Source organism: Euprymna scolopes, chromosome 43 (genome assembly GCF_053919585.1).
Source record: "Euprymna scolopes isolate OS-2025 chromosome 43, ASM5391958v1, whole genome shotgun sequence".
Classification (NCBI taxonomy): domain Eukaryota; kingdom Metazoa; phylum Mollusca; class Cephalopoda; order Sepiida; family Sepiolidae; genus Euprymna; species Euprymna scolopes.
Window position 1 is genome coordinate 48,605,296 of NC_136524.1, and position 14,737 is coordinate 48,620,032.

The 14,737-nt window shown below is 32.4% G+C and overlaps 1 protein-coding gene across 1 annotated transcript in view; it reads left to right on the plus strand.

Annotated features, from left to right (window-relative positions):
- Positions 1-801: 801 nt before the first annotated feature.
- LOC145268329 (phosphoinositide 3-kinase regulatory subunit 4-like) overlaps positions 802-14,737 on the plus strand; it is a 126,318-nt gene continuing 112,382 nt past the window's right edge. Inside the window, exons 1-2 of the mRNA XM_080123819.1 lie at positions 802-1,025; positions 11,986-12,095. Coding sequence (XP_079979945.1) covers positions 12,004-12,095 — 92 coding nt within the window. The 5' untranslated portion in view covers positions 802-1,025; positions 11,986-12,003. The remainder of the gene's footprint in view (positions 1,026-11,985; positions 12,096-14,737) is intronic.

The window sequence follows — 14,737 nt, forward strand, 5'->3', positions numbered from 1 at the left end:
AATCCAAGCCAGTTACTGTGGTGGACATTGAAATCACCAAATACATGTACTTGTGTGCTAGTATCGAGGGAGAGCGCTATATCTATGTTGTCAGAAACTTTGTTTATTAGGATACAGTGCTTGGTTGAGGGAGAGCGGTAGAGAAAATACTGGTAGCTGATATCATGTTGTATGTGTAGCCCTATAAAGGCACATCGCACATAAAGGCCTGGTCGTCTGATTCTAATTTTGTTTCTCTAGTCAGGGGGAGGGTATATATATATATATTTGTTGTTGTTCCTTCTTATGAAACTGATTTTTAATTTAATTAAATTTTGATTTTTAAATTTTTAAAAATTTTTAAAATTTTTAAATTATAAATCACATTATTTAATATTGAATTAGCTCTAGGACATTTAACTATCGAGCTTATTATATATCTAAATTACAACGAGCATTTCCTGTATTTTAATTAAACTAGTAATTTCACTATTACATTAAAATACACTTAGCTCTTTAGACTATTATTCTAATCTCCTTTAAATTATATATATATATATATATATATATATATATATATATATATATATAATATAAGGACTTGGACGGACATATATATATATTATATATATATATATATATATATATATATATATATATATATATATATATATATATATATATATAATATAAGGACTTGGACGGACATATATATATATATATATATATATATATATATATATATATATAGAGAGAGAGAGAGAGAGAGAGAGAGAGAGAGAGAGAGAGAGAGAGAGATAGCCATGCAAAGGGAGATAATGCTATACTCCCCATTAGACACCGCCCATTACGACGGTGACTTTTTTTCGTGTCTTTCACTATCACTCTTTATTTATTATTATTTTTTCTCGTCTCGAAAACAAAACCAATCTACGATTTAAACTTGAACTTGACAGAAAAAGCATTATCTTCTTTACTTGGGAACAAAGAAAGAAAAACAATAATGGTTCAGTCATTGCTCTTAATGTAAACATTCGCTTATACGTGTAAGTTTTGTTTTCGTTTGTTTTTCAAACAGTCGTCTCCTAAAAAATATCTCGGTCTGTGCGCGACGTTTTGTCGGAAATTCCCTTATCAAAATACGATTATTCGATTCGTAGTTTCAAAATTGTAATCAGAGATTATTTATCATCAAAGTAAGAAATATACAGAAATGATTAATTTAATATGTAAGATTGTTTTTTTTTTTTGTTTTTTAAAGAAAACTTAGTATTTATTTTTATTCATTTATTTTTTATTCATATAATTTTTCCCAAGTCTCAAATTTGGATCGATTATTCTTCTCCCCTGTATTTTTTAAATATTTCTACAAAATTTGGACCGAATTTATTATTATTATTATTATTATTATTATTATTATTATTATTATTAACAACAACAACTACGTTTAGTTCTGAATAAGTTAACATTGGCTCTGTTCAAAGTAAACACCTATTTCTTAAGAGTTGTTTGGGTTCTTAGAATTCGACTCGATTCGATTAAAAAAAAAATACAGAAAAATCTTTATGATGTACGCACCTGTTACAGAACGAAGATGTTATATTGCAAAAATCACGTAAATGCAGATTTTTTTTAAGAAAATAAAATTTCACGATCTGTAGCGATTAAAATTTTATTGTTATTAGATTAAGGGCGAAGGCAACTCAATTCGAACTATCGAGATCAAAATCAGCCATTAAATACAATTTTAAATCGCTAGAACTCGTAAAAATATGATAATTTTTGGCTATATAAAGGTTATCTTCAAGTTCCGTCACTCAGTGTTTACAAAGATTTTGCCCGGGCTCGGGCTGTAATCTGCAAAATGGAACGTGTTTTTTTTTTGTTTGTTTGTTTTTGTATTTTTTTTTTTTTTTCAAATTGTATTTTTGGTGCTAAATGCACTTACTGATCCGCGCTATTTTTTTAAAATCGTATTTCCAAGTTTAATTAAAATTTTATATGTTTTTTTATTCAATTGTAAGGTTAAAGTATAGAATAGTTACAAAACACCCTTCCCATGTTAAGAATGGCTTTTTAAATAATAACGTTATTATTTCAGCACGGATCAATAAGTGGACCTGCAGACCGGTAAAAAACGGTACTAGTGCACTGCAGGTCACCTGCAGTCCTGCACTCCTGCACTAGTACCGTTTTTTTTTTGTTTTTTTTTTAAATAAACAAACGAACAAACAAAAAAGTTCATTATCAATTTTTCTGTTCATTTGCTTATTAAAAAAAAAAAATGCAATTTGAAAAAGAAAACAAAAAACAACAAAAACAGATGACAGTTCCGTGCAAAGTCTTTGTAAACACTGGGTGATGCAACTTGAGGACAACCTTCTTTGGTTATGAGTTATTCGAATTGAGTTTCCTTTTCATTAAAGAATGATTACCAAAAAAATGTTTAATCACTACAAATGGTAAAATTGTCTTTTTAATAAAATAAACATACTTGATGAATTTACGTCATTTTTGGAATATGACATATTTGTTCTGTAACGAGTACGATATATCATATACTTTTTTTAAATTCCTTTTAAAATGATTCTTTATATTTTTTCTTTGTTATGATAACTTATAATTTTAAAACTACAAATTGAATACGATTTTTATTTTTCTAGTGAATTTGAGACGTTTAAAACGTACTCAGTCTAAAAAATACCCCCAAAAAGTAAACTTTAATTTCTTTAAAAATGGGAAATACATTAAATACATTAAATTTATTTTTTATTTATTTATTTTTGACGGACATCATCGATATTTTTATTATTAAATCACGTGATGCAATGTAAATAATGCAACCAAAATATTATTTTGTTGCTTAAAATTTAACAAAAAGAAAAATTGCATAAAATAATCTACATGCCTCAAACTATTTCTCATTTTATTATTTCACTTATTAAATAAATTCTTTTTAATTGGCCCATTAAAAAAAAATAGTTCTAAATAGTTTATGATTAAGGTGGGAGTCGTCAATTTTAGATTTAAACGATAATGAATGATAATGTTTTTATTTAGAATTCAACCTAATTAAAAATTCGATACTTAAGATTAAAGTCGACAGATCAATTTCTTTTAAATATGTGGTCTTAAGCAAAACAACGATACTTGCTTAATTGTCATGTTGAAAATAGTAATATATCCAAAAATTACGAAAATTCATCGAATAGAAAATTAATGTCGTAATTTGGTAAATATGAAGAATTAATCCAAATCCACCCTCGAAAATTCCTTTAAAATTACCACTTTTTATAGGTTTTCAGGGCCTTACAATTACGGCAAACGAGTAATTTCCAAGATATGCAGAAATGCACTCACTTTATGGTCTTTTTTTTTTTTCTTCTTTTTTTTTTAGGGATGGAAGGACTGCCGGTTTGTTTTTCGTTCTTTTTTTGGAGGGGGATATTCAATTATAGAACTTGTATAGTTTTTTTTAACAGATACTTATGCAGTTTAATTAACCGTTTGGAGCAGAAAAACTGTTTAATAGTTTACAAAAACCCTGTTTACATTTGGTGGAAGGGGCGGGGGTGTTGGTATATATATATATATATATATATATATATATATATATATATTGTAAAATATTAAACAGTCATTGTTGAAATCTTTAATAGAGAAATAATTTTTATTTATTTTTTTATTTATACCTATTCAACATCTCCGCATTTCAATTGGGTCAAGGAACGCATTCCTTGACCGGCAGGTCACTTCCATCATCATCAGCATCGATATAGTTCGCTTTCTAGCAGCCAGCCCCACTCCTACCCTCTGGAGGGGAGGAGGAGAAGGAGGAAAGGGTTTTTGCCCGTTTTCGTCAGTTTGAACCTAGCCGGCCAAGAAGGAGGCTATTTTCATTCTCCATCAAAGGGTCTTGACGTTAAAATTAATTTTCCTAATTTCTCTCCTTTAGAGAAAAACGTTTGTTTAGAACTCCATAGATTGGTACTAAACTAGTAACGTTATTTTATTCTCAGTCATTATAAGACAACAAGGTCTTACGACTGGAAGATTAATACCGGTTATTAAAAGACAATCGAGTCTTACAACTGGTAAATTATTATTCTCAAAGGACTAACGAAGGAAACTACCGTGTGTCGAGGAGTTCTTTTCTAAGAAGAACAAAAATTAATTTCGTCGACAAGACGAGCAGAATATCGCCCCTAGAAAGGAAATCCCCTCTTTGAAAGATTTTTCAACCGAAGTTTCCTTCAGAAAGGAAATCTTCCATAATTCAAGAATTCACCCCGTATTTGTACACATAAAGCCTACCAAAGCGGCTTTATGGTCTTCTCTCCCCTTTGAATTAAAAGGCACATGAGCCTTCACAAAGGAAATTACTTCTTTCTCCCATTTTAGGTCAAAGAAACTTTTTGTTTGTCCTTTCGGAAAAAAAGAACATTTTGTTAAATATATACATATATATGTTGTATACAAACCCCGAAAATTACATTTAAATTTTGCAGAGACAAGTAGTTATCGAGATGTAAAGACCTATATTATGCACTGTAATTCCTTAGCCGCCATGTTTGTACGCGCGTGCGATGAACAAATCTACTTCTCTTCTCACAGAAGAGATGTTGCGAGTTTGTCTCTGATGTATCGTTATTTTCATGGAAAGTGTTCGACTGAGCTTCAATCTATGGTCCCCCCTCGCCAAACTTTCACAAGAAACACTCGTCTAGCTGTAAACACTATCAATAATTCCCCCCACTCTTTATCTGTGCCTAAACCTAAACGTAGATTCCATGAACAAAGCTTCTTTCTTAGAACTGCACGCCTGTGGAATTGTCTTCCGTTTTCCTGCTTTCCGGCTGACTACAATATGGTTGTGTTCAAGTCTAAAGTAAATAAGTTCTTGATGAGCCGTTCCATATAAGTTATCAAATTTACCAAATTTTCATTACTAATGATTACTATATTGACCAATTTCTACTGTACACTCTTTAACCCTTATCCTTGAGTGGCCTCTTGGCCTTGATAATGTGGTGATGCCTATGTAAAAAAAAAAAAGTAGACTTGTTTATTGTGCACGTGCACATAAAAACATGGCCGATAGAGAATTACACCACATAATGCAGGTCTAATGTACAAATTTATCTTTTCTTTTAATTAGGTTGAATTCTAAATAAGAACCAAAAGCGTTCCCTAAACTGACTTACAACCAACCTTGGACTTAACTTTACAGTTCTATTAATTTATTTCCTCCCTTTTTTAAAACCTAAAATTATTGACCACCTACTCACTCAATAAATGTTATGGCAACATTTATTGAGTGGGTTTCTACCAGTATTTTTGTTTATTTTTTTATTTTTAAGCGATTATCCAGATTCCAAAGATGTGACAATCTCATGTTGGACATATTTTCTTGTTCTCACATAACACTCGACATTACTTGTTTTTCAAACTAAATAAACGCTTTAAAATAAGTTAAAACACTAAAAACTTATCCAGCTAGGTAGAAGAACAACTTATCTTGCCTTTGGTAACATTTATTTACAAGTTAGAAAAGCATTTCATCCAAGGCATGAAAATTGTTAAACAAAATGTTTTTACTATAGGCTTTAAAAATACAGATACAAGATTCAATTTGAAATTTATTTATCTTGAAAGTGCACTTTTATAAATTTTACAAAGTAAGGTATAAAAATTTAATTTAAATTGAATCAAACAAGGCCGATACCCATTAGTCACGTGCTCTTATGTAATGAATGAATGCGTGAATGTAGGATTGACATGAAATTCTTAAAGATAACTAAAATGACCGAAAAATGGGCTGAAATGATTTAAATAAATAAAAAGTAAATGACTTAGAATGACTTTAATGAACTTAAGGATGAATTGAATGACCTTAAGAATGACTTGAATGCTTAAAAAATAACTGGAATCCTTCAAAAATAACTTGAATGATCTGGAGAATGACTTGAATGGCTTTGAGACTGACTGATTGTAAAGTAGGTGATCATTTTACATTAAATCAATACAGAAAAGTGATCCCCTACTTTATATCACAAAGTTACAAACATAAGTACAGCATGTAGTAAGAAAAGATACTACAGTTTGATCTTGGCTAAAAAGCAAAGAAAAGCTTAAAAAGCTAAGAACAGCATCTATTAACAACAAACCTTTGATCTTAACCAAAAAGGCCAAGCACAAAAGTGTTACGGACAGACGGACCGACTTATAGAGTCGCTTGCACGCGACTAAAAATTACCTTGGATTTATTTTATGTAATGTACATTCTGTTGCATTTTTTAAAAAATCATTGAAATTTTATATCTATATCATTAATTGCTAGATGAAAGATAATGTTTTTAAATTGCAACAAAATGTACATTACATAAAATAAATCCAAGGTAATTTTTTGATTCAATTTAAATTAAATTTTTATACCTTACTTTGTAAAATTTATAAAAGTGCACTTTCAAGATAAATAAATTTCAAATTGAATCTTGTACCTTTATTTTTAAAGCCTATAGTAAAAACATTTTGTTTAACAATTTTCATGCCTTGGATGAAATGCTTTTCTAACTTGTATCTTATCTTTTTAAGATTATATTTTAAAACTCTCCTTCTCTCTATTTCAGTTTGTATTTCTTCTCACACCGCAACTCATTTTTTGCAACCTCCTCTTTGTATTATTACAGGTCTGAATATTCTCTCTGTTTCAGTTTGTATTTCTCCTCACACCACAACTCATTTTTTGCAACTCCCTCTTTGTAATACAGATCTGAATAATGTGAAAATCTTTATTTCTTTTTTAACAAAAACTTTAAAATAACTTTTTAGATTAAATTTTTTTAAACTTCTTTGAGAATAGAAAATCTTTAAAATTTAATAAGGAACATATTTCATATAGATTTCATTAACAAACATTGAGTACATAACGAGAAAATTAGAGATGAAAATTTCAAAAGGACTGTATAACTGGTTCCGGTCAATAGTAGTCCTCGCCAGTGAAAGTCTTTGTATTATTATTCTATTATTATTTAAAACATTTTGTGCCCTGCTCTTTCGCGTGAGGACTAATTATTATCATTATTATTATTATTTTAACCATTTTTTTTTCATTCTATTAAATACCTGGATTTTCGTGTCAGATTCAATTTTCACAGTGCCTTTTGTTTATTAAATTGCAAGGTGAAAGTATAGAATAGTCACAAACCCTTGCCTCCCCATGTTAAGATTGGTTTTCTAAATAATATTACTATTTCAATACGATTCGAAAACTACACAAGTATCTAAAAAATTGACCTTCATGAATGAAATGCTAAGTAAAAGTAACGATAACAAAAGTGCCATTAATAAATCTTACAATCAATGCCCAGTCCACACGTGCAGTCTTGCCAAATTACACCCACAAAACTTATATCTTACAGCATTACAGCTACTGTAAGGTTCAATTTTGGGTACCTTGAATCTAGTTGTGGCCCTCTCTTTGTCCCTGATAGCCTGTTAAGGCTATAATTTAAGATAGCTTGCTCCTTCACGTGGCCACTTCAGAGTCATTCATAGAGCTTTTCGCTTTGTCTCACAGCAGGCAAAGCCTCCAATAATGGTGATCTAATTCCATTTTCCTTGATAAAGACGTTTCTTAACGCATCTATAAAGAAGTCACCTAATTGCACATGCACAACTGAACCTTCCCTCATCTCTGCATCCCTTTAGCCTAACTTAGCAAGTTTGTTCATCCTACTTGCTAAGTCCACAAGTACCTCTCCTTGATCTTATTTTATTCGGGTTTGTATTACTGTACACATAGATTCGAAAAAGTTGTCAAAAAACAAATATAGAACAAATAAATGTTATCAAAGGAAAGATAAGTTACTTTTCTACCTAACTGGATATAATTCACGTGTTTTTATTCAGTGTAACATGTTTATTCAGTTCGAAAAACATGCAATGTTTACCGATGTATTGGAAAATTCAAAATGGCTGCCGACTGTCTCTCGGAGAGGGTACGTTTGGGAAAAGGTATTATAAATAATAAACTAGACAAAATACTGTTAGAAATTCGCTCAATATATGTTACCGTGACATCAGTTGACATGTATTCGGTTGTTTTCTAACAGTATTTTGTCTAGTTTATTATTTATAATACCTTTTCCCAAACGTACCCTCTCCGAGAGACAGTCGGCTGCCATTTTGAATTTTCCAATACATCGGTAAACATTGCATGTTTTTCGAGCTGAATAAACATGTTACATTGAATAAAAACACGAAAATTATATCCAGTTAGGTAAAAAAGTAACTTATCTTGCCTTTGATAACATTTATTTGTTCTATATTTGTTTTTTGACAACTTTTTCGAATCTATGTGTACAGTAATACAAACCCTTTTATTCTTATTAGAACACGAGCAGCATCGGCAGCATTTGTGAACTCGTCATACTGGGCTGCTACTTGATCGAACAAATCCTTACTTGTGCAGTTCGGATGATCATCGAGAAATTCTCTGATCATTTCCGATACTAGACCATCTGTAAAATCATATGTCAGGTTTACTAGTTCTGGTAGACTTGCTCTTTCTATTTCAGAGCTGCTAGCCATAGCCAAGTCTGATGGTTTTTCCAATAACGATTGGGATCTTCGATCCACCTGTGAGGACTCTGTTAAATTGGGCTTGGTTAGTGATAGCCATTTTGTCTAAATATATATTATTTTGTTGTTGTAGCCAACATTTAAACAAAAAGCTCTCACTAAAATAATTTTTACAAATTACAATTTTTGCAAAAAAATTGTAGGATAACAAAAAAAAAAGCCGAGGAAATAGTCACCTACCTTAGCTTTTCTGGAGTTTTATCGTGTCTTCTGTTTCCTCATGGGTTAATGTGGCTGTCCTTGAGTTAAGTTTTCTTGCATTGTGTTTCTGGAGATTTTTATTCAGCTAGTGTTTTTTTGTTTGTTTTTTTCTTTGGTTGTTTTTGCCAAGTGGTTGGCCACTGTTGTGTGTTTCAGTGGATTTTTCTTTGTCTAGTTGTTGATTTCTTGGGTTGTTGTGTCCATGGATTTTTTTCTTAGGATGTTTCCTGGTTTTCAGGCACCACTGTAACAATGACTTGTGATTGTTTAGTGGTTAGGACTGCTGTTGTGTCTTGTGATAACTAGGGTGCACCCTAGTTTTACAGCATCGATATGATGATGTTTGTTTGCCGGGTTAGGGTTACTTGGTTGAGAAACGTCCTGGATACAGCAACCAGCTCTCCAGAGGAATAAATGATAAACCGATAGACACAAGTGATAGAAACATCAGCAGGTCGATATGGCGTCGACTATAACTGACTTGCATGGGTCTCGTCTTGACATCATTGCGGACAGGATTTTATCATCATTGTTGCTAACAGGAACCTTTGGGTCGAAATTGAATGCCACAGAGAATAAGCGAATACTGCATCTTTTTTTTTTTTATAAAAATGAAATTATTTATTTTTAACAATTAAAAGAAGCATTTAACTTTGAAACCCATTCTCGACTGGCCGTTGTCGACCGGCGCAAAACTACTATATGCATCACTAGCATGCGACCATCTATCGCGCACAAAATCCAAGCATCAACTGTTTTGAAACATTAAAGTTATAACTCGATTCTCCTCTTTCTTCATTGAAAGAGAGAGAAAGAGAATGAAAGAAAGAGAGAGAAAGACATTCATACATAATACTTGAACGTTGTTTAGTTTTTGTAGGCCTTGATGACGAGTTCTTTTGAGTTTTACCTTTTGAATATGATGTTTCATATCCTTTTGATTTAGTTGAATATTATAAACGACTGTCACTCTTGGCTTGAATCATACAATTACTGAAGTTGTAATGTTTTTTTTGTGTGTTTTTTTTTTTTTTTTTTTTTTTCAATAATAACACATTTATTTCTTGCCTCTCCACAAGCACAGTCAGGCACAAGTCAGGCACAAGGTTTATTAAATGCAGATGCTCCAATTCCCCCAAAAGGGAGCTTCTTCATCATGCCAGAAATGCAGGTGGTTCTTCTCAGCAGATCTCAAAAGGTTGGCAGTATTTGACCTATACTGTCCACCAAATTCTGCGTGTTTGCTGGCACTATTTTGTCTCCAATATTCAAACCGGCCTCCTTAACCCAATTCTTTTAAGGAGGGGGACTTTGTTAGTTCAGCCACATTGCACGCCACAACCCAGGAGAGTTCATCCACAAAGCAATAGTTCCAAACAGCAGCAAGATTGGCAAAGACACCCAGGATGCCTGCTGAAGACTGTCCACAGGTCTATGGTGTTCACTGCTGGTCTCGAAACTGGTTTCCAATAACCTTCTTGGGCACTGCAGACTGTCATGCATGGTTTGCATTCATTTAGAACACTTTGGGTTATATGGGAGAAGCTGGCTCAACCGATCTTGGGTGAATGTTGAGTCGTCACGTCAACTGATCATGGAATGATCATTACACTGAAGTTGTTGCAAGTCGGAAATGTTTGGGGCCCATTTCTCACTGCCATGTAAGATGGCGGAATGAACAAAGGCCAAAAATAACTTATCCTGAAAGAAATATGCCTAGATGTAAGAATTGGTAACAGCTTCCTGAACCTTTTCCAGTCAATCTTATTCATCAAAACTTTTCGGCACTTACTCCATTGTTTTCACTTTTAGTGAATTAAAAAGAAATGTTGTCAATTAGTATGCATGTACCATTTCAAACTTCCTACTTGTTGACTACACTCACGGCTGTTGATTATGACAGCCTGCTTACACAGCTTCATAAATATCTTAATTTACTTCTATTTGAAAGTTAGTTGCTGATGGCCTAGAGGAAAACTGCTAACCTGCAAAGCCAAGTTTGGTTTTGTTGACTGGGCTTGAATCTCCCGACCAACGGTAATCACCACTTCCTGCCCTGATGATTCTGTAAGCATGGAACACTAGTGTCTGTAGTTATAAAAAAAAAATTATTTATTAAAAAATAAATATTATAGTTAGGTGTGTATGTTTGTGTGTGTGCAATGATATATTCTTTAAAAAAACTGAGTTTATATGGTAAATAATGCTTGCATAATTAAAGTTATAAATACAAATTGTGTGTTTGTTTTTAATTACCATGTACAATCCCATTTTTTAATGTGTGTGAAAGATAATGTATGTTTGATTGGTCAATTCCTATCGCCAGTGTTTATAAGTAGAAACTTCCAATTTTTTTTAATCATATCCTTATTGTATAAAAAATATTACAACAAAAGCTTTCCTGGATGTGAAGTTCCACTTTTTTTATAAAAATCTGCTATTATTTTTTATTTAAATAATAATAATAATAATAATAATAATAATAAAAAGCTAATTGCTGCAAAACCACTAGAGATTTATCTCCTAATAATTTTTGTCATTATTTGGCTGGGTTTTATTTTTCTTCCTCTCTCTTGCTCTTTCTTTCTTCTTCTTTTTTTTTTTTTCTCCCTCCCTCGCTACATTGTGTTTTGCTTTTCTCCCTTATGGAAACTCTGTCTCAAGACAGAAAATATTAATTTCTCTGTAAAGGCTGATATTTCCAATGATTCATGAAGGGGATAAGAAAACCAGATTTTTCTTCAAAGAATGACTTCCTGTCTCTTTCCCTCTCCACATACAAAATGTCTTTCTCTGTCATATTATTTGGATTATGTTCTCATTTTGAATGCTATTTTTACAACGTTTCAATCGATCTAGCCTCCGACCTTCTTCAGGTGTATCTTGTCAAACTCAGGAATCTATCTGCCAAACTTGGGAATCTGCACACAATTTCAAATGGAACACTTTATTTAATCCACCGGGGTAGCATGCTCTTGTTCCATCAACCATGACTGGGTAGAAGTCCTAAATACTTTACAATTGCGTTTTCAGTGTTTTCCGCACTGAGGAATGTTTGACCTCCAAAAGAGTATAACCTTACAACTGAATTTTACTAAGTACTTTATCCGCTATGTCACAGGTCCTTTTAATTTTTTTTTTTTTTTTTTTTTTTTTTTCCAGAGTGAAATTTGATATAAAATGGGAAACCTTCTTACTGGTATTGCCCCATCCCAAATTTTACCTGTGGAACAATACTTATCCGACATTCCAGAATATGAATTTGAAATAAGGTAAGCATTAAAAAAATACTTTCATCGACACTTTAACATTTTTGGGTGCTTGTGCAATATGATTCAATTTAAAATACGAGGGTCGTTCCAAAAGTAAGGCCTCCTACTTTTTTAACTCAAAAATTAAAATGTTGAAGAGCTATGTAAATGAGAGCAGTACTGTTAAAATGAGTGAGCTTTTGTGCTCCAGAATTTATTTTCTTCTACATAGTCACCACCATTCTTAATGCACTTTTACCAGCCTCTTTTGATAAAAGTCTGGAGTGCACTTTGTCACTTGCATCTCCTAACTGTGTTGATATCAACTGCATCGGCTTTGTAAATATCTTACAGGCGCCAGTTAATGTTGATTGGTTCAATTTTTTTCTGCATATAGGAATTCAATGATGCATCTGTGCTTCTGATGCACATCCATGACAGGGGTTGCTTTCTTAGAGTTTTATGCTGTCAATATCTGTAACAGAAATTAAACTTTCAGATCATGAATGCATGAATGCAGTTATCATAACAATGCGGTTTACTATCCTCTCTGATCCATTCGTGCAGAATAAAAAATAGAATGCCCCTCATTATTGGGTACTTGCATATCATGTCAAAATTAGTAAAAATTCCAAAAATTACGAAAAATGATGAAGTAAAAAAATAATCTATGAAATAAATCTCACCTGTCTGTTTAAAAGTATGTATGTTTGTATGTTTGTTTGTGTGTCTCGCAAAAACTTTCGACAGAGGTGACAGATTTTTATGAGATTGGTATCGTTTTGAATCTCAACCCTTCGGATGACAAAATATCAAAAAATAGGCTAAAAACATTAATTCCTTCACTCTCAACTGGGCACTTTTCTACAGGAAGGGGTCGCTTTTTTGCTGATATTGTCGAAAGTCATTCACTTTTTTGGGGTGACTAGCCTTAATTTAAATCTATGTCACTTGCACTGAGTCAATTTTTCCTTAAACATAAGCTTTTCAAAAAGTATTCTTTCATTATGAAACGGGTAAATCATTCTCTGGTTTAATAAAAAGATGATGCAAATGTTTTTTACAAAAGTTTTTAAAATGATTGAGAAAATCTTCAGAAGGATTTGTTAAAAAGTTTTTTGTTTTTATTGTTTTTTTTTGTTTTTTTTTTTTATTATACACCAAAAAAAATTTTTCTGCCTAAGAAATAAAATTAAAAAAGACAAAAAAAAACCTTCAAAATTTTGCATGTTCTGGTGCTTATACTTTTGCTTATATACGGAAAAGCAAAACAAACACACAAAGAGTAAAAAATATTGCGAAAATAGCGTGTAAAAGTCGCCCAAATAAAAGATACACATGACCTCATTCCGTAAATCGTAGATATTATAATCTAGGTAGTATATAAAAAGTTCTAAGAAACAGTGCCCCCCCCAAAAAGCCTTTGCCAGACATACACGATATTTGTCGGGCAAAGGTTGGAACTTTAAAATGATACCAATCTGGCAAAAATCTATGCCCCGTGTCGAAAGTTTTTGCGAGACATACAAACACACACACATACATACATACAAGCACACATTTTTGCTTTTATATATATAGAAGACTAGCGGGGGAGGGTACCCGGCATTGCCCGAGTGTTTGGAGGTGTGTGTGGTCGGTCAGGGGGAGGGGGTGTTAATGAAAACCTAAGAATAAGCGAAGTAAAAAAAGAAAGCAGAAAAATGAACATTAAAACTTATCTGAAAAATAAAGCGGGGGGGTACCCGGGTGGTGTGTAGGGGGGATCAAAACATGAGAATAAGCAAAGTAAAAAAAACAGAAAAAAACTAATCTAAGGCAAATGAACAATGTTAGATGTAAAAATCGGAAAACCAAAAAGAAAACAGAAAAACGAACATTAAAACTTCTGAAAAATAAAAACCAAAAAAAAAAAAATGTGAAAAATGGCTTGAATATAGGCCTGTTTCGATATTAAAATTTAAAAAATTGGTGGGTACCCGGGTGTTTTTGGGTGTGTGTGGTCGGCCGAATGTGGGGGGTGTTAATGAAAACCTAAGAATAAGCGAAGTAAAAAAAAAAACAGAAAAACGAACTTTACGTGAAAAATGGCTTAAATAACCCTGCTTCAATATTAAAATTTAAAAAATAAAATAAAAAAAGATATCTCACACCACGATTCGAACCCAAAACATTTAGATAATGACCCAACACTCTAACCAACTGAGCTAACACGACGTACATGAAATTGTGTCAGTTCTTCAAATATTTAAACTAAATCAGGTTATGACGTTGTCTGACGCATGCGTAGAACCGATCTCATCATGAGAGGACGGTTTTTGCTGACCCCCCGCCCCTGTAGAAAATTATTTTTATATCAGACAATTGCTATTCATTGTGACACTCCCCCACTTTTTATAGGGAACTGGTTTCCCCCTACCCAACATTTTGGGAAAACAAACAACCAAAGTTGGGGAAAGGAAACTAATAGAACAATCTTGCAGCGAAAACTGACTGCGGGATATGTTTGACCTCATTATCATTAAAATCGCGCATCTAAGTTTTAATTGTTAAATTAAATCACTTTTCTGTTACTCTACCGTGCTGGGCGAGTGGGTTACATGTCAGGATTTTTTTTCACCTTCGCCTCAAGGTTCCAGGTTCGATCTTACCTACCTACCAAA